The sequence below is a fragment of the Boleophthalmus pectinirostris genome, unplaced genomic scaffold, assembly GCF_026225935.1.
Source record: "Boleophthalmus pectinirostris isolate CB_2022bp ecotype Guang Dong unplaced genomic scaffold, ASM2622593v1 HiC_scaffold_2, whole genome shotgun sequence".
NCBI lineage: Eukaryota > Metazoa > Chordata > Actinopteri > Gobiiformes > Gobiidae > Boleophthalmus > Boleophthalmus pectinirostris.
This window is the reverse complement of record NW_026571152.1, coordinates 37,111,745-37,130,994: the sequence shown is the minus strand read 5'-3', so window position 1 is coordinate 37,130,994 and position 19,250 is coordinate 37,111,745. Positions and strand designations below refer to the sequence as shown.

Sequence of the window (19,250 nt, the reverse complement as noted above, 5' to 3'; positions counted from 1 at the left end):
ACAGACCCTCCACCAGAAAAGTTACAGAATGCACTTTAAGTAAACGCGTTTGTCCTTGTCCTGTACGTGGCCCGTAGGCTGGCTCATTATGTCAGTGCATTCCTCTGACTCACCAGTGACCTGCACACGCTCGTATGTGTGTCATTAGAACAATAGTGTGCAGAGGAAGCCAGGAAAACACACACTGTAACACGGTTAAAGCATGAAAAAGAACCGAAAACAATAGGACTTCTTCAATGCTTAAACACATATTCACTGCGGACTTTTTACACTTACACAGATATAATATTTAGGTCTGAATTGTCCTCATTTTTGTAGATTCTAAAACCCATGGATAGGCAAACATAATTCTGGTGATGGAGAAACTTGTAGCTATACATCGTGTCTCTGATTAACTATTGGAAAAATAAGAGATGTGGCCAAAACCTCTTCATCAAAGCCTCGTCAGATCTCAGAAGCTACGCAGGGCTGGGGTTAGTGCTTGGATGGGAGCCTGCTGGTAAAAAGTGGTAAAAAACTGTCGTTGTGTCTCTCAAGCAAGAGACTAAGACACTTCACCCACATTGTATGAACGTGGTGTGTGCTTGAGTGTTGGTGGTGGTCAGAGGGGTCGATGCCGCAGATTGGCAGCCTGGTTTGCGTCAGTCTGCCCCGGTGCAGCTGTGGCTTCAATAGTATGTTACCACCTCCGAGTGTGGAGTGAATGAATAATGCACCAAACTGTAAAGCGTCCTTGAGCGTCTGGTAAAGCGCTACATAAGACCAGGAGCGTCAAATTCTAATTCACAAAAGGCCAAAATTAAAAACTGGGACTAAGTCGTGGGCCAAACGAAATATGTATTGAAAAATTGCAACAACATCTGCATGTTTTCTCTTCTTTCGAGATAAGTAATGTTAAACCTTTTCTTATTAGAATAAATGTTTAATAATAGTTTTGCTTAAACACTGAATCCAGAACAAGCAGAATATAAAATAATACATTTTAAATAAATAATGTCTCTATAGCAGAGGTCTCCAACCTCCAACCAGCAGCTCTCCATCCCACTCCAAGTCTCTCACTAAAGTATATCTGAATTATACGTCAAGTGTGCTGAGTAAGTCAAATTTGATTAATTACCATTGTAAATCTACCATATTAATTCCCAGTTTTGTGCACTAATAAATGAATAATGGTTTATATTTTATCTATCTAACTGCCCTAATCTAAGGCTGTGGCTCTTATATTTACTACATTTCTTGCAAGTGTTAAAATAAGTAGCTCTTTGGCATTTTTATTTAGTAAAGGTAGCCCACCAGAGGAAAAATGTTGGAGATCCTTGCTCTATAGTCTATCTGTAGCCTGCGGACCAGCTCTAATACATATTTGGCATGATCTTGTAGGCCAAATATAATTGTATTGTGGGCTAAATTTGGCCCCCAGGCCTGAGTCTGACATGTCTGTGTAAAACTAATCCATTATTATTACTCGTTGTAGTAATTTTTGGTCCTTTGCTGTATTTCAGACGACATCACAACATCCTATAGGCCAACATTACTTAGATCAGCTAAATGTAATATTTTTCAAATGCAGATTTCTAATAATGGCAAAGGAGAAATTCAATTTGTCAACTGGAATGTTTTTTTTTTTTGGTCGAATACATGTTAAATTTTACATACAGATTTCTAATAAGAAAAAATCATAATACAGATATCTTGGGTCTAGTAGTCACTGATAGAAACGATTAAGCTCAACATTTATGAATTAAATTTTCGGATCTTTCATGGCAAAATAAAATAAAAATCAATAAGGAAAACTGGCTGTTGCCCCCATCTGACCGACTGATACATACTTGAGATTATTGTCATGAGATCGATAGGCCAGACAAGATGTTGTTTGTGCATTCATTTTAATGCACAAACAATTCCATTTATATCAACGGGGAATTTCAGAAATGTTTTGTCACTTAAATATAACAAAAAGACTGTTCATTTGTGTAAAATTTTGTGCACCAACAAGTCAACCCTGCACCGATTCTGTGGAGGATTTACTTCATAGTTCATACTCATGATGCACCCGCGGAAACTTTCTGGGATAAGGAGAAGAGTCTACAGTTTTGAAGAGCGTGTTGTGTGTTGTGTGTGTGTTGTGTGTCTGTGTGTTGTGTGTCTGTGTGTTGTGTGTCTGTGTGTTGTGTGTTGTGTGTCTGTGTGTGTGTTGTGTGTCTGTGTGCGTACCTGGCTGTGCACAGTGTTGAGCTGGTTGTTGAAGGTCATGGTGAGGTTGGTGGAGGTGGTGGGGGCCACGTGGGTGATAAAGGGCGTCTTGCTCTGGTTCACTGTGTCGTACATGTTCACGCGGCGTTTGCAGATCTCCATGTTCTGGAAGCACGACTTGACGCTGCGCAGAAAGGAGAAGGTAGAGAGAAAGAGAGAGGGAGTTAGGTTCATGCGTTTTGATACTTTGCTGGGGGTGTTCTACGTGTGTGCCGATGGTGGAATCTTCAGAGGTTACCATGACGACACAATGTACACATTAGCAAACACAGTCAAATAAGTTTTAAGATCACTGTTGGGCAAGTTACTTCAAAACTGTAATGTGTTATTTATGACTTGTTACTGTTATTTCAAAGTACTTCGTTCCGATATAATATTACTGCATCTAAAATGTAAGACATTACATGACTATTACAGCACTTTAAAATACTCTAAAACAGTTTAAAATACTCTAAAAAATACTAGAAATAGAAAACAACTATTGCTGATTGTCAAATAACAATCAGCGAGCAAAGATGCCAGACTTTTGTGCCATATACAGATTGAACCAGGACTAAACCAGGTCTAAACCAGGTCTAAACCAGGTCTAAACCAGGGCTAAACCTGAACTGAATCAGAGCTGAACCAGGACTGAACTAAGTCTGAACCATGTCTATACCAAGTCTAAACCAGGTCTAAACCAGGTCTAAACCAGGTCTAAACCAGGACTAAACCAGGTCTAAACCAGGACTAAACCAGGTCTAAACCAGGGCTAAACCAGGGCTAAACCTGAACTGAATCAGAGCTGAACCAGGACTGAACTAAGTCTGAACCATGTCTATACCAAGTCTAAACCAGGTCTAAACCAGGTCTAAACCACAACTGAACCAGGTCTAAACCAGAAATGAACGATGTCTAAACCAGGACTAAACCAAGACTAATCTTGGACTAGGACTTGGACTCTAGGACCTCTAGTTGCTGTTTCAATGAGTGGTAATTGGATTAACAGTTACTTGTTGAAATAAATGGATTACATGGAGGTGTTTTCCTGTTTTCACATTTTGGGCAAATTAATTCCACTCATTGCCGGAAACCCAAACAGAACACATGCAATAAGAGCGATGTAAATGTCTTGGTGGCATCAATCACACAATGGACGAGGTCGAGGAGCCAGTAGAACAGATCCAGCAGTGCATGGGCAAAAACGCACTTGTGTCTTGGAAATTCAGACATCACTTTGTATTTAAAGAAGGAGAGGGACGGGCGTGTGATGGGCGTGGTTAGGGCTGGGCGATATGGATCAAAAAATATATCTCGATATATTTTGCTATATCTCGATATACGATATATATCTCGATATCTGTACAGGAAAAAATAACCCCCTAAAACGGAAAACTGCAAAAAACAATATGTAAATTCCACAAGGTCCTTTTTTTAAAAATGAAAGTGTAAGAGGTCGGCAGTTCATATAGGAACATTTAAGATTACAAAAAAAACCTAATTACATAAATAATAATTTAACTGTCAAATAAAAGAAATAAAACAAATTTCCTTTGTTTCATTCATAAATAAAACAACTCAACACAAGCTCATCTTTGCATTAACTCTGTTATCCAAATCAGAACCAGAACCATGAGCTCATTTAGCAGAAGAAGCTCAGGATGTTCCTTATTTTAACAGATCCATGTTCCTATCCAGCAGTAAGGAGCTATGAGGTTTCCCACAATCCACTGCAGATCAAACCCAACGTTTCCAAACACTTTTGTACAAGTGACACTGCAACAGATTATTAATTAAAATCTTCTGCATAAATAGAATTTACATTATTAAACTTTACAAGATATATAGCATAACGACTCAAGAGCCACATCAGCCCGTATGAGATTATAGTGTTAATTATTTTATTTTATTTATTTATTTATTTTTTTTTTTACAGCTTTGCGCAGACTTCTTTACGTTTTACAGAAACGAAACTTAAAAAGCGCATGGCTAATTTGCATAAACAGCTCCACGTGCCGCTCTTGCGGTTCAACTTCTTTTGGACTGAAGGACATGACTGGTGGAATATGAGATGTGTGCTGGTGGTTTTGTCTGTAAATGGTGGAAAAGTTTCGTGGCCTAGAAGCTTTTCATTGGCCACTTTCGCGTTCACGATAGTGAGGAGTGAATCTCAGAGAAGACAAACAAGCAAAGCGGCGAAATCAAAATTGGATATAAGCATTATATCAGTATAAAAAAATAACAAATATAAAATCAGCTACAACTTAAATGTCAAACCAGAGCGACTGGCACTGGTGAAAACAAACTGCATAGGCTTATTATATCTGCAGTACTGTCCTGTAGTGACCTGAGACACGCTGTAGTTTTAAAAAGCATGACAATATCAACTCATCCAAAGTATTCAGATTATGTTACCCACCTTAAGTAACTTAATGGATTACGTTACAAATTACATTTTGAGGTATGTAATACATTTTAAAAGGAACCTTCCCAACTCTGGTTATGGCACCGTGTAAAACCCAAAGCGTGTAAAAGTCTTGGCCGGGTTCTTACTGTGAGCTGTGGGGGAAATCGAGCAGATGGGACATGGTGACAAAAGGGTGGTTGAGCGTTTCTATGGGCGTGATTCTCTTGTCGGCGTCGATCGTGAGCATCTTCGTCAGCAGGTCGATGAACTCCCTCCGGTCTGCCTTCTCCGCCAGCATGTCACTGCCCTCCAGGTCTGACGTCATGTTCACCTGCAGCAGAAAACAGAGCAAATTTCAGCTTTGGGCACAGTTAGTCATAACATCAAATTCTCAGCAGGTTTATTTAAAGGTTCTGTACTACGCAAAATGGACTCTTACTCTTACTTATTTTTCTATTTTATTTTTACTTGTACCTTTACATTTACATAACTATATCTTATTTGACACCAGTCTCTTAGAATTTCTTATTTATTTGATTGGGACAGAGCATGTTAATGGACAAACATGACAACGTGAATGTAAACACCGGATTATAGCCTAAGACTCATTTCCATCTGTTGTCTCAAAGGGCTGGGGTCACAGGGGCCAGACAATAAAATATTGCACACTCCACTCATTGCACAGTTCCCATTATTGCACATTTCCCATCATTGCACAGTTCCCATTATTTTGCTGTCCATTTCAACACTTTCAATATATGCAAATATATGTCCATAGAAGATCAATTAAAATCACAGTGCAGCTCTAAATGAGTACATGTTTGGTTTGACCATAACCAGTGTTTCATTTGAGCTTTAAAGAGCCGTATATAAGTCATTCTTTCAGTGTTAGTGGAAGACGGTTCCACATTGGACAGATAATACATTCTGACCAAAGGTGGTCCGTCTGTGGGGTATGACCAAGTCACCCCTGGTGGTGGCTCATGTGGTTCTTTCTGAAATATCTTTGCATTTGATATACTCCTTTAACGGTGGTGGTGTTACTGTCACAGTTCTGCCTTTTTGTTTGTTTTCCCCAGTCCAGCTCCGTTTGTCAGCCCATTCCGGTTCTCCTTTTGTCACCTCCCTCCTTTCCCTACAGCTGCCTCTCATTCCGTAATCAGCCCAGGCCCAGTCTATATATACTCCCTCTTCTCCCTCAGTCGTTGCCAGATTGGACACCTGTAAAGACGTGCTCTCAAGCTCCTGAAAACCTGAACCCCAATTTCTGAAACCCCTGTATTACCCCTGAATCTGATCTGTTTGCAGCTTCTGCAATTCTGTGTTTTTCCCTGTTTGTTATCCCTGTTCCTGAGTTTACTCCCAGTTCATTTCTTACTAGTGTATTTCCCAGTCTTGGAGGATATTTCTGTTCACATTTTATATCATACATTCCTCTGTTATATTTTCAGTCTGAGTTACCATTATACATTACCTGTTAGAGGACACGTTCCGTTATTAACTAAGAGTTTGTTGCCTGTATACTTGTGTTGCATTTGAGTCCAATTTACCTGCGTGATAGTTACTCTTTTTTATTATATTATATTGTGATGTGTGACCCACTGTGTCCAAATAATTTCCCTTGTGGAACAATAAAGTTTGTCCAAGTCTAAGTCTAATTACAGGTGTTTTTATTTCTCAAAACTACTACAAAAACATACTTTGGGCAGGTCCACTTCTCCACAGATCTGACCTGTAACTTGCTCTGGTGATATAACCTGCTTGTCCCCATGAAAATAGTTAAATTAAATGCCATACTGTAGATCATTTCAAGAAAAAACAACAACACAACAAACATGGAGTCAAAGTAGTGGAGCCTTTCCCAGAAAAGTTACACAGTACACCCCAGTGTTTCCCACAGAAAACTGGTTAGGCAAGGCAGGGCTGCTGAAAAAGTGAGGAGGGGGGCGCAGAGATCCTGTGCACGGAGAAGAAGCGAGGAGCAGGCGGGTCCACGGAGACTCGTAACATGTGACAACCGTAGTTTTGCAAGGATTTATCATGTGATTCGGAGGGACGTAGTCAAGACGGGGGCCACTTATTGTCAAGTTACCTCAAAAAACACTTCAAAAATAGTTGTGTTTTGTCTCTCAAACAGAAAACCACCTTGTGCCGTCATGTGGCAATACAGGAAGTGCTCCACTGTGTTTTGAAACTCCATACACTTTCATTAGAATCATTTGGATGATTTCAGTCCTGGAATTGCCAATCTCTACTGAACTAAACGTCAAAGGTATTTCTTCATGACATCACAAGTTGGAACAGAGCATTTTGGGCTAAAAATAAAGGATTACTCAAACACATGCGAATGAAACAAAACACAACCTTGGGGATGTTTTTGAGGAGGTAACAACATTCTAACATGTCTTAAAGCTCACAAGAGTCAGTTTTGCGTAATACTGGTGCATGACCTTTAAAAACACAATGCAGCACTTCCTGTATCACCATATGACATCACAAGGTGGAACATTTTCAGTTCGCGAGAAAAACTCAACCTAAATACGCAGGGTTTGAAAGAAACAAAACACTACTCCGGGTCTGTTTGTGACGAGGAAACAACATTATAAGTCTCTCTTGTCAGTGCGTCTATAACCTTGCTGTTTTGGTGACATTAAAAACATTGGTATTCTGAGCTCCACTTGAAATCTCTCGCTGGCGTCTGGACGGAGATTTTATCTGCTCCCGAGATATGAAAACAAACAAAAAGAACATGACGCCAATAAATGCTGCCATTGGCAACTTGTACAGAGGATGCATTTTTCCGAGCTCTTCTGAAAGGCCTCACAAGTTAACCTAAAATATATTCTAGGAAGCAGCCTTGGAAAAAAAAACATCACAGCAAAGGTTGTGGCTAACTGCAAAACAAAATTAGACTTCCAGAAATGAATTGAAAAGGAAGAGGGCTAAAATTGGGATTGCAACTGCCCTTTGTTGTCGCTGTACTAAAATTTCAAAAGCACAATAATGATTAAAACAGTTCCAGGGAAAGGTTGCTTTGCAGTGACATCATGCTGGGGCAGGGTGACCAGATTTTCAAAACAAAAAACTGAAACATCCCCGGTTTGTGGTGGTTGGTAATAATAAAACTGTGAAACGAGGGAGTAATTAAGGAAAACTGTTGAGCATTTGGCACTAATGTGAATCAGTATACTGTATTTTTCAGACTACAAGTCGCACTTTTTTCATGTTTGGATGCTCCTGCGACTTGTATATTAAAATGTTCACACTGAAGCCGTGAGAGGCTCTAGTCTTGTGTGTCAGTATCTGCTGCTCATGTTCCTCCTGCACCACTGTCACTTCGCTCTACCTCTGTCCTGTCTGTATCATGTCAGTCGATCGCACCATTACTTCTGTACCAATTTAAACAAACTTACTAAGACAACTGAGAAGACACAAATGCCCCCAAAGAGAAAATCATATTTTGCAGATTACAAGCTGCAAGTAGTGAAATAATCGAGCAGCAGAAATAAAGTTTGGAGTGAGCAAGAAACTTGTGACACCGGGAGGATGAACCATGAAACTTTCCTGAAGTCACTGGATGAATCGACAAATCCTGGACTTCAGTGACACTGAAACCATCCTGTCGGGATTCAGAAAGGCTGGAATAATTCTCACTGGAACTGATACTGAGTCTGACGACAGCTACGCAGGAGAGGAAGCGGTGCTCCATTTATTATTTTTTTTTGCCTTATTTTTTTGCATTAAATTGAGCCAAAATCATGTAGAAATGTGTTTTAAGAATTATTTTTTTAACTGAATGTTATCACCACATGTTCTTTGCATCTGGAATGCATTTATTGACAGCTTACCCAACCCACTGAGGATTTCAGGAAATTTTTCATTTTTCAAAATTTTTTGTCAAAAAGTAAAGGTTACATACACTAAAATGGCCCAAAAATTTTTTTTGCGATATTTCTGGAAGAGCAGACCCTCCAATTATTGGTCCATACGGTCACAGTTAACAGAAAAAACACAAATAAAAAGTATGGTAGACGATGTCAGGTTCAACCCATTTTAGAGACTTTGGCTTCCCGACTATTATATGATTTTGTTTCTCTGTTGACACTTTGCAGCTGATGTCATCAATATTCCTCGGGGGTGGGATTTTATCTAAAGTAGGGTGACCAGACGTCCCTATTCACCCGACAGTCCCAGTTTTGAGCCCTGTGTCCCCTGTCCCAGCAAATTTATACAAGAAACATCCAAGGTGTCCCTGTTTTTGACCAATTTGATCCCTGCTGACAGTAAAAAGAAGCATAAATTGTCATTTGTTGAGATAAAATACAGAAAAGCAACCTAAAAAATGACCAAAACATAAACAAAATGTGACTATACTGACACATGTTCGTCATGAATGTACCGAGTGCAACAATTTTCCTTAATTACGCACTCGTTTCACAATTTTATTATTACCCAACTCCCCAAACAACGGGTGTCCCAGTTTTTGGTTTTGAAAATCTGGTCACCCTAAACTAAAGGCACTACTCTGACAGAAGCTCTGGTAGATTTTACTCTTTTATTTTAACACAATCTGACCTGAAAGAGTGGACTTAGTTAGAATTACAACATGTGAGCTGATTTGTGCTGTTAAACAAAGTCTGGTGCACATAAATGTACAGTTACAAACTATCTAACTTTAGCCAACAGTTTTTCAGGTTGTCGCTCTCACCTTTTGGCTGAAAATCAAACTCCGAAACAGGACTGTGAACACTTGTATTGATCACGGGCTCCTGAAAATGTGCTGTTTAAATCAATAGTGCTTTTTTTTTTCTCCAAGGTTTTAGACTAAGGCTATGTTCAGACTGCAGGGCTTAATGCTCAATGTTTGGATTGTTTTGTGAAATCGGATTTTTTTGCGAGGCCATTTACATTTTTAATTAAATGCGATTTGTATGTGATCTCCAGTGTGAACTTTAAACGTCCCAAAAGTGTCCATGTGCATTGTATATGTAGTTCCTGATGTTCACTTTTGATGATACGATATCATGACACAGTGGTCCTTTGTTTATCGCGGGAGTTACGTTCTAAAAATAACCTGCGATAGGTGAAATCCGTGGAGTAGTCAACTTTATATTTTACAATTATTATATTTGTTTTAAGGCTGTAAAACCCCTCACCACAAACTTTACACACTTTTCTCAGACAGGACAGTTACAACTCTTTTTGCATCCTTCTTAAAACTTATTGCTGCTGTCGTCCTTTTGTTATTTTCCTCCTTCTTTGTGTAACGAACCGAAAATTAATTTATTCAGCAGTGGAGCCCTACAACGCAGAGTCCTGCACGGGTCCACTTTTGGAGACCCGCACCACACCCGCCCGTTAACTCGACATTATCTCAAACCTTTGCGCTGCGTACGCCACAGACTGAACCAGGACTAAACCAGGACTAACCTAAGACTGATTCCAGGACTGAAGAGAAAGACTAAACTAAGACTGAACTAGGACTTAAACGGGACTAAAACAGGAGTAAACCAGGAGTAAACCAGGACTAACCCAGGATTAACCTAGGACTGAAGAGAAGGACTAAACTAAGACTGAACTAGGACTTAAACAGGACTAAAACAGGAGTAAACCAGGAGTAAACCAGGACTAAACCAGGACTAACCTAAGACTGATTCCAGGACTGAAGAGAAAGACTAAACCAAGACTGAACTAGGACTAAAACAGGACTAAAACAGGAGTAAACCAGGAGTAAACCAGGACTAACCCAGGATTAACCTAGGACTGAAGAGAAGGACTAAACTAAGACTGAACTAGGACTTAAACAGGACTAAAACAGGAGTAAACCAGGAGTAAAACAGGACTAAACCAGGACTAACCTAAGACTGATTCCAGGACTGAGGAGAAGGACTGAACTAGGACTAAAACAGGACTAAAACAGGAGTAAACCAGGAGTAAACCAGGACTAACCCAGGATTAACCTAGGACTGAAGAGAAGGACTAAACTAAGACTGAACTAGGACTTAAACGGGACTAAAACAGGAGTAAACCAGGACTAACCCAGGATTAACCTTGGACTGAAGAGAAGGACTAAACTAAGACTGAACTAGGACTAAAACAGGACTAAAACAGGAGTAAACCAGGACTAACCCAGGATTAACCTAGGACTGAAGAGAAGGACTAAACTAAGACTGAACTAGGACTAAAACAGGACTAAAACAGGAGTAAACCAGGAGTAAACCAGGACTAACCCAGGATTAACCTAGGACTGAAGAGAAGGACTAAACTAAGACTGAACTAGGACTTAAACGGGACTAAAACAGGAGTAAACCAGGACTAACCCAGGATTAACCTTGGACTGAAGAGAAGGACTAAACTAAGACTGAACTAGGACTAAAACAGGACTAAAACAGGAGTAAACCAGGAGTAAACCAGGACTAACCCAGGATTAACCTAGGACTGAAGAGAAGGACTAAACTAAGACTGAACTAGGACTAAAACAGGACTAAAACAGGAGTAAACCAGGAGTAAACCAGGACTAACCCAGGATTAACCTAGGACTGAAGAGAAGGACTAAACTAAGACTGAACTAGGACTTAAACAGGACTAAAACAGGAGTAAACCAGGACTAACCCAGGATTAACCTTGGACTGAAGAGAAGGACTAAACTAAGACTGAACTAGGACTAAAACAGGACTAAAACAGGAGTAAACCAGGACTAACCAGGATTAACCTAGGACTGAAGAGAAGGACTAAACTAAGACTGAACTAGGACTTAAACAGGACTAAAACAGGAGTAAACCAGGACTAACCTAGGACTGATTCCAGGACAGAAGAAGAGGACTAAACCAGGAATGAAGTAGGACTAAAACAGGACTAAACCAGGACTAAACCAGGACTAAACCAGAACTGAAACAGGACTCACTGTTTGGACGGGCTCAGAGGTGACTGCAGGAGAAAGGACCGATGGAGAGTTCCGCACCTCATGGAGTTAAGCACAGCAATTACCCGATTGCGCTTTGTGGACACCCTGCTCGGGGTTCTCTCTCTTAAGTCCAAGATTAGACCTGGTTTAGACCTAGTTTAGTCCTGGTTTAGTCCTGAAAAAGCAAAAGCGTGCAAAATTGCGCCAAAAAATAATCTGCGAGACATCGAGACCGCGAAAGGTGAACTGCGATATAGCGAGGGATGACTGTATTTCAGTTATTGCTACTTCTCTTGTATTGATAAATATCTCAGTATCAACTCTTTTTTTTTTCTAGTCATGAGCTGAATGAAGAAAGTGGGCCAAGGTCATGATTTGGCTGCTGTTTTGGGGGGGGACGAGCAGATGAAGAGGGGCAGTTGGCAGCGTGGGGGCAGATGAAGAGGGACGGGTGGCTGCGGGTGGCGGCGGCGGCGGCTCAGACGGGCTGGCCTTGTTTACGTTGACTCTTCTGTGAAAAGCGGGTTTGTTTTTCATAAAGATGCAGTTCTTATCTACGAGCCTGCGCCGAGGTCTGATCTGATGCGCTGCCACTCAACACGCCCAGATCTGATTCAATCCTCCGTCCCCGCGCAGGTTATTCAGGCTCTGTCGCCGCAGCGCCGCACGCCACCTCCACCCGCTGTGATGAAAAGAATAATCGAGCCCTCCTCTGACGGCAGGAGGAGATGACTTTGGGAAGCGCAGACTTGGAACTTGGTCATATGAACGATTCTGGGTAAATATTATGGAAGATAATATTAGTAATTCATAGGGATGATTCAGCTTCAGTTCCAATAGTGATTCTGATACTATGGCTTTAAATATCTGCCAAAAACAGATAAGTGACACCAGTGCAGAGGCTAAAAATACACTCTATGTTCCTAAAAAACAAAAAAAATACCATGACAAAATGTGTTATGTAGCTGTAGACCAAATCTGACCAGTAAATAGTCTTATTACCGTATTTTTCGGACTATAAGTCGCACTATTTTCATGGTTTGAGTGTTTCCTGTGACTCATACTCCGGTGCAAGTTCTTTATATGTTAAAATGTTCACACTGACAGTCGTGAGAGGCTCTAGTCTTGTGTGTCAGTATCTGCTGCTCCTGTTCCTCCTGTACCACTGTCACTTCACTCTACTGCGCATGTCTCCTGCAGAAAGAGCCTCTGTCCTGTCTGTATCATGTCAGACGCTCGCACCATTATTTCTGTACCAATTTAAACAAACTTATTACGACAACTGAAAAGGCTGAACACAAATGCCCCCAAAAACAAAATCATATTTTGCAGATTACAAGCTGCAAGTAGCGAAATCTGCAGCCGAAAATGGTAATCGAGCAGCAGAAAGAAAGGTTTGTGGTGGTTGGTAATAATAAAACTGTGAAACGAGGGCGTAATTAAGGAAAATTTTTAAGCATTTGGCACAAATGTGAATCAGTATACCATATTTTTCAGGCTATAAGTCGCACTTTTTTCATGTTTGGATGGTCCAATGTATTAAAATGTTCACACTGAAGCCGTGAGAGGCTCTAGTCTTGTGTGTCAGTATCTGCTGCTCATGTTCCTCCTGCACCACTGTCATTCTGCTCTACCTCTGTCCTGTCTGGGATCATGTCAGTCGATCGCACCATTACTTCTGTACCAATTTAAACAAACTTACTAAGACAACTGAGAAGACACAAATGCCCCCAAAGAGAAAATCATATTTTGCAGATTACAAGCTGCAAGTAGTGAAATAATCAAGCAGCAGAAAGAAAGTTTGGAGTGAGCGAGAAACTTGTGACACCGGGAGGATGCACCATGAAACTTTCCTGGACGTCACTGGATGAATCGACAAAGTCTGGACTTCAGTGACACCGAAACCATCCTGCCGGGATTCAGAAAGGCCGGAATAATTCTAATTGGAACTGATGCTGAGTCCGACGGCGTTCCGTTTACTTCTGGAGGTCACGGAGCTGCTCAGAAGTGACACCGAGGATGAAGAATTGAATGGATTTAGTGATTTGGAGTGAGATTCTGTTCTGTTGTTTATGTTATAGTTTATCTGAAGAACTGTTCATATGTGACGTTAACAGTCTGTTGTTCTCTCTTCTATTGTTATTACTAGAACTTGACTTTCAAGATGAAATGTCGGTTCCTGGTCTCTGATTTTATAAATAATTTTCCCCAAAAAGTACTACTTATATATGATTTTTTTCTTTATTACACATTTTTTGGCTGGTGTGACTTATACTCTACATCAGTTTAGAGGCCCAACCAGAATATTTTGGAGCCGATACCTGATCCAGCAAATTTTCCTGGATCAGCACCAATATTTGATACCAGAAACATTATCAGTGCTTCTCTTGTAATTTATCATTATCATTTATGGTATGTCATGTATGAAGAGACTTTACTTCTAATAGTTACAGGGAAATTGTGCAGATTTTTTAGGCTTTACACTTTTTGGAAAATGAATGAAGATGAAAAAAATCCCTGATGTTCCAATATATGCACTGCAAAAAAAATCTTAGCCAAAATGTAAGATGTAAACACTTAAATCTATCAGAAAATGATTTAAAAGTAGTGAAATGATCTGTCCATGCAGCAAGATCATTTTACGTAATAAGTTCTTTTAAAATACACGACCTCTAAGCAGTCTAAGTGTTCATGGGCTGGAAATATGTTTATGGTTGCCAAGTTTTAGATAAACATACTTGAGTATCTAGCGAATCTAAAAACAAGTTAAGTCTCGCAGGGGAAAACGATGGTAAATTGATTGTACCTTCTTTTAAACATTTACTGCTTAAGTTCAAGATTTTCTGATTAGTTGAGTCATGGAAGAAATATATGTGACCATTTTTAAGATTATGTAACCAATTTGGAACTAGTAAGTGGGTAATAAATCTGAAAACAAGATGAAGAACCTGATAGACGTTTTAAAATCTTGGCCAGATCAGAGAAATTTGCAGTGTGATGGTACTTTACTGTCATTCCTACTGTGAGGGGGCTTGTCTTTCCATAGATCTGCTTGTTTCCATGGAGATATTGTGCAACATTCCAGGCATACCAATAATAATTAGCAGATGAATAATAAAGGTCAGATGAGCAGGTGTCAGACCCTCCACCACAAATTCACGCAGCCACTTTGACGCGAGTATAAATAGTTTTCACTGCTCTATAAGAAATCCCCCGGTTATTCCCCCAGTGGAAAAAAATAAAATAAAAATGTGACACTGTGCAGATCCCATTAAAGACTTTACTCAGCAAATAAAAATACAACAGGGAAAAGCAAATGTTCCTCGGCCATTAACACGGGCAGACTGCACGTCGTGCATGTAAAGTGCAGTTTATAGCGGCACATCTGTGTGGCACAGAGGAAGGGGGGGGGGGCTGGCACAGAAGAGGAGAGAACAGTGGAGGAGGAGGGCACAGAGAGAAGGAAAGCACAGAGAGGAGGGCAGTGAGGAGGAGGGCACAGATGAGGAGAGAACAGAGGAGAAGGGCACAGAGAAGGAGGGCAAAGAGGAGGAGGGCACAGAGAAGGAGGGCAAAGAAGAGAAGGGCAAAGCGAGGAGGGCACAGAGGAGGAGGGAACAGAGAGAAGGAGGGCACAGAGGAGGAGGACACAGAGAAGGAGGGCAAAGAGAGGGCAAAGAGGAGAAGGGCAAAGAGGAGGAGGGCATAGAAGAGGAGGGCAAAAAGGAGGAGGGCACAGACGATGAGGGAACAGAGTGAAGGAGGGCACAGAGGAGAGGGCAAAAAGAGGAGGGCACAGAGGAGGAGGGCACAAAGAGGAGGGCACAGAGGAGGAGGCACAGAGAAGGAGGGCAAAGAGGAGAGGGCAAAGAGAGGAGGGCACAGACGATGAGGGAACAGAGTGAAGGAGGGCACAGAGGAGCAGGGCAAAGAGAGGAGGGCACAGAGAGGAGGGCAAAGAGAAGAGGGCACAGAGGAGGAGGGCAAAGAGAAGGAGGGCACAGACGATGAGGGAACAGAGAGGAGGAGGGCACAGAGGAGCAGGGCAAGAGGAGGAGGGCAAAGTGAGGAGGAGGGCAAAGAGGAGCAGGGTAGGGATGTACCGATACCACTTTTCTGAAAACCGATATGAGTACGAGTATAATCATTTCTGTACTTGCCGATACTGAGCTACCGATACAGATACTTTAACCCCTATCCCCATGAACATACAGTGATACACAGAGTGTGTTCACAAGCACATCAAAATCCTGGTTATTATCTATATCCCGGTTATGTCAGTATTTGGGATCTGCTGTTTAAATGCGCACTGAGAATCCCGGATACTCAAATGTAGACTCCTGGTTTCTTGACATAATCTTACAAATGCACACAAGCAAAATTATATGTTTAATAAAGCAGGAAAAATACAAACAACCATGATATTATAATGTGTTTAATGCAGCTTTGCGCATTTGTTTACAGTTTACAGAAACAAAACTTAAAACCACAATTTGCATAAACTATAAGCATTGAAAAAAACAGTTCGCTCCTTGTGCGCAGTCAGTTTCTGTCAGACTAAAAGGACACGACTCACTGGAATATGTGTGTTCTTTCTGTGACAGAGGATGTGCTGCTGATGGTGAGTCTGTTCTGTGTGTGTATAACTTTGGAGATGGTTCATGTTAAAATTTTCAGAGATCATATGTGTGCAAGGTCGTATGTGTGCAGGTCGTATGTGTGCAGGTCGTATGTGTGCAGGTCGTATGTGTGCAGCTCACCTTTCACTCGTATTTTCCTTCATTCATGTACAGTCACTTTATTTCTTTGTTTCTCATAACCAGGATACTTCAGGTTACTTCAGGATACTTTGGGATACTTCAGGAAACTTTGGGATACTTCAGGATACTTCAGGTTACTTCAGGTTACTTCAGGATACTTCAGGATACTTTGGGATACTTCAGGAATACTTCAGGTTACTTCAGGATACTTCAGGATACTTTGGGATACTTCAGGATACTTCAAGGATACTTCAGGATACTTTGGGATACTTCAGGATACTTCGAGATACTTCAGGATACTTCAGGATACTTCAGGATACTTCGAGATACTTTAGGATACCTCAGGTTACTTCAGGTTACTTCAGGATACTTCAGGATACTTTGGGATACTTCAGGTTACTTCAGGAAACTTCAGGATACTTTGAGATACTTCAGGATACTTCAGGATACTTCAGGATACTTTGGGATACTTCAGGATACTTCACGATACTGCGAGATAGTTCAGGATACTTCGAGATACTTCAGGATACTTCAGGATACTTCGAGATACTTTAGGATACCTCAGGTTACTTCAGGTTACTTCAGGATACTTTCGAGATACTTTGGGATACTTCAGGTTACTTCAGGAATACTTCAGGATACTTTCAGGATACTTCAGGATACTTCAGGATACTTCAGGATACTTTGGGATACTTTGGGATACTTTGGGATACTTCGGGATACTTCAGGATACTTCAGGATACTTCAGGATACTTCAGGAGATACTTCGAGATACTTCGGATACTTTAGGATACCTCAGGTTACTTCAGGTTACTTCAGGATACTTCGAGATACTTTGGGATACTTCAGGTTACTTCAGGAAACTTCAGGATACTTTGAGATACTCCAGGATACTTTGGGACACTTCGAGATACTTCAGGATACATCGGGATCCTGATTCAGGATACTGAAACGGGGATACTGCATAATGTGTCGTGTAATGGTAATATCGGTGAGTGGTATCAACAAATATAGTTTAACAAGTATGAGTATATTAAGGAAGTATCAGGTATCGGCCCAATACTAGTATCGTACCAGTGCATCTCTAGAGCAGGACACAGAGACGCGGGGCATAGAAGAAAAGGGGCACAGAGGAAAAGGGCAGGGAGGCAGATGTCGAACTCTTTGACAGCTTGGCCCCTGCCTCGGGAAATGCCCAGAATGAACACAGCAGGAGGGCAGAGAGGGACACAGGAGGGCACTGGGGGGGGGGTCACTGGGGGGCACAGAAGAGCACTGGGGGGGCACAGCTCTCGCTATAAAGCACATGTCTCTGCTCGAGCAACAGTCTATGAAAGGAGTTTATTTATAAAAGCAGTGTTATGAAATAAATATAAACCTGAACTCTGAAATCTTAATTCACTTTTCCTTTTGGCAAGACCTCGACTCCGCACAAGGTTTTCCATATCAAAGCCGCTGTGTTTTTCACATTTGGACCATATACAAGACATCATTTTCTACTATACCGTAAACGTTTCTGTAGTTTAAATTAAATTGGACTAAAGCTGCCGTAGATTTTTTTATTTTTATTTTTTTACGACGGAGTTTGTTATCTTTTGTTGGCATCCAGTATCTTCCAAGGCCTTCAAGCTGGGTCATCCATTATACACGCACAGGCAGATGTCCACAATGCCGACTTGTTTATAGGATAACGGGGCCAAAACAGGCCGTTCTTGCACGCATTAAGCCCGTGTAGCTGAATCCGCTCGTGTCTTCCAGAGAGAGGTACACAGAGAGAGGATTTCTGTAAGCGTGGGAGACAGCGATGACCCAAGGGATAGCATGGCAGCGCAGGTTGTTTCATTAACTTCCCGTATCTCGTAATAGGTGTGTGTGTGCGTGTGCGTGTGTGTGCGCGTGTGTGTTAACTGTAAATTCAACAAGCCCGGGGCGAGATAGCATGTCCCGTCTGACAACGTGTGCTTTCAAACAGGCGTGACTGAGGGCTGGGCAATGTGGCACAAACACAGTAATGATACTTTTTAGAATGCATTTTCAATAAAAGGTTTTCTTATTTAAAATGGCTTTTGACTTTAAGTTATTGGCCAGTTTTATTTGGTGCCATTTAGCACAAAAATAGCCCAGTTTGTTCCTATAATGTCGTCTTCAGATAATATGCTTTCACTGACAAGGCTCAGCTGACCAGGTCCTACGTAAAGTGACTGTTATGACCTTTAAAACGTTTTAAATTGATGTTACTAGGGATGCAGCAATATGGTTTTCCCACAATTCGATACGTATCTCGATACACGGGCCACGATTTTGATTCGATTTTGATACGTTTTACGAAAAAATATAAATAAATTCGGTAACACTTATTTAGCCTTAATAAAGCATTAACAAAGACTTAATTAAAAATGATTCATGCTTAGTAACTACTTAATTACTACCTGAATTAGCACTTAATTTGCCTGTGCTGTAAATAGTTACTCATAAGTATTTCTTACTTAATTACTCATGAACTAACCATTTGCATGTTTACAAATGCATATTTAAGTACACATTTGAGCATTTATTAATGATTAGTAAGCCATGAGAGAATGATTTACTAATAATGCAATGATAATTCAGGCAGCTGTTATCTGTTAGTTAAATCTTTCTGAGAGCTTTTCTAAAGTGAAGACTAATTATGTTTTATTTGTTAAAGTTGATCAAATTCCAGAGAAACAATAATGCATTACTAGTAAATCATTCTCTCATGACTTACTAATCATTTATAAATGCTCAAATTTGTACTTAAATATACATTTACAAATGCACACACAAATGGTTAGTTCATGAGCAGTTAAGTACGAAATACTTATGAGTAACTATTTACAGCACAGGCGAATTAAGTGCAAATTAATGTGCTAATTCAGGTGCTAATTAAGTAGTTACTAAGTGTGAATCATTATTAATTGAGTCTTTG

The 19,250-nt window shown here is 40.6% G+C and overlaps 1 protein-coding gene across 1 annotated transcript in view; it reads right to left on the bottom strand.

Annotated features, from left to right (window-relative positions):
* hipk2 (homeodomain interacting protein kinase 2) overlaps window positions 1-19,250 on the bottom strand; it is a 461,145-nt gene that overhangs the window by 61,837 nt on the left and 380,058 nt on the right. Inside the window, exons 6-7 of the mRNA XM_055155980.1 lie at window positions 4,786-4,970; window positions 2,215-2,377 (exon numbers count right to left, since the gene is read on the bottom strand). Of these exons, the coding sequence (XP_055011955.1) occupies window positions 2,215-2,377; window positions 4,786-4,970 (348 nt within the window). The remainder of the gene's footprint in view (window positions 1-2,214; window positions 2,378-4,785; window positions 4,971-19,250) is intronic.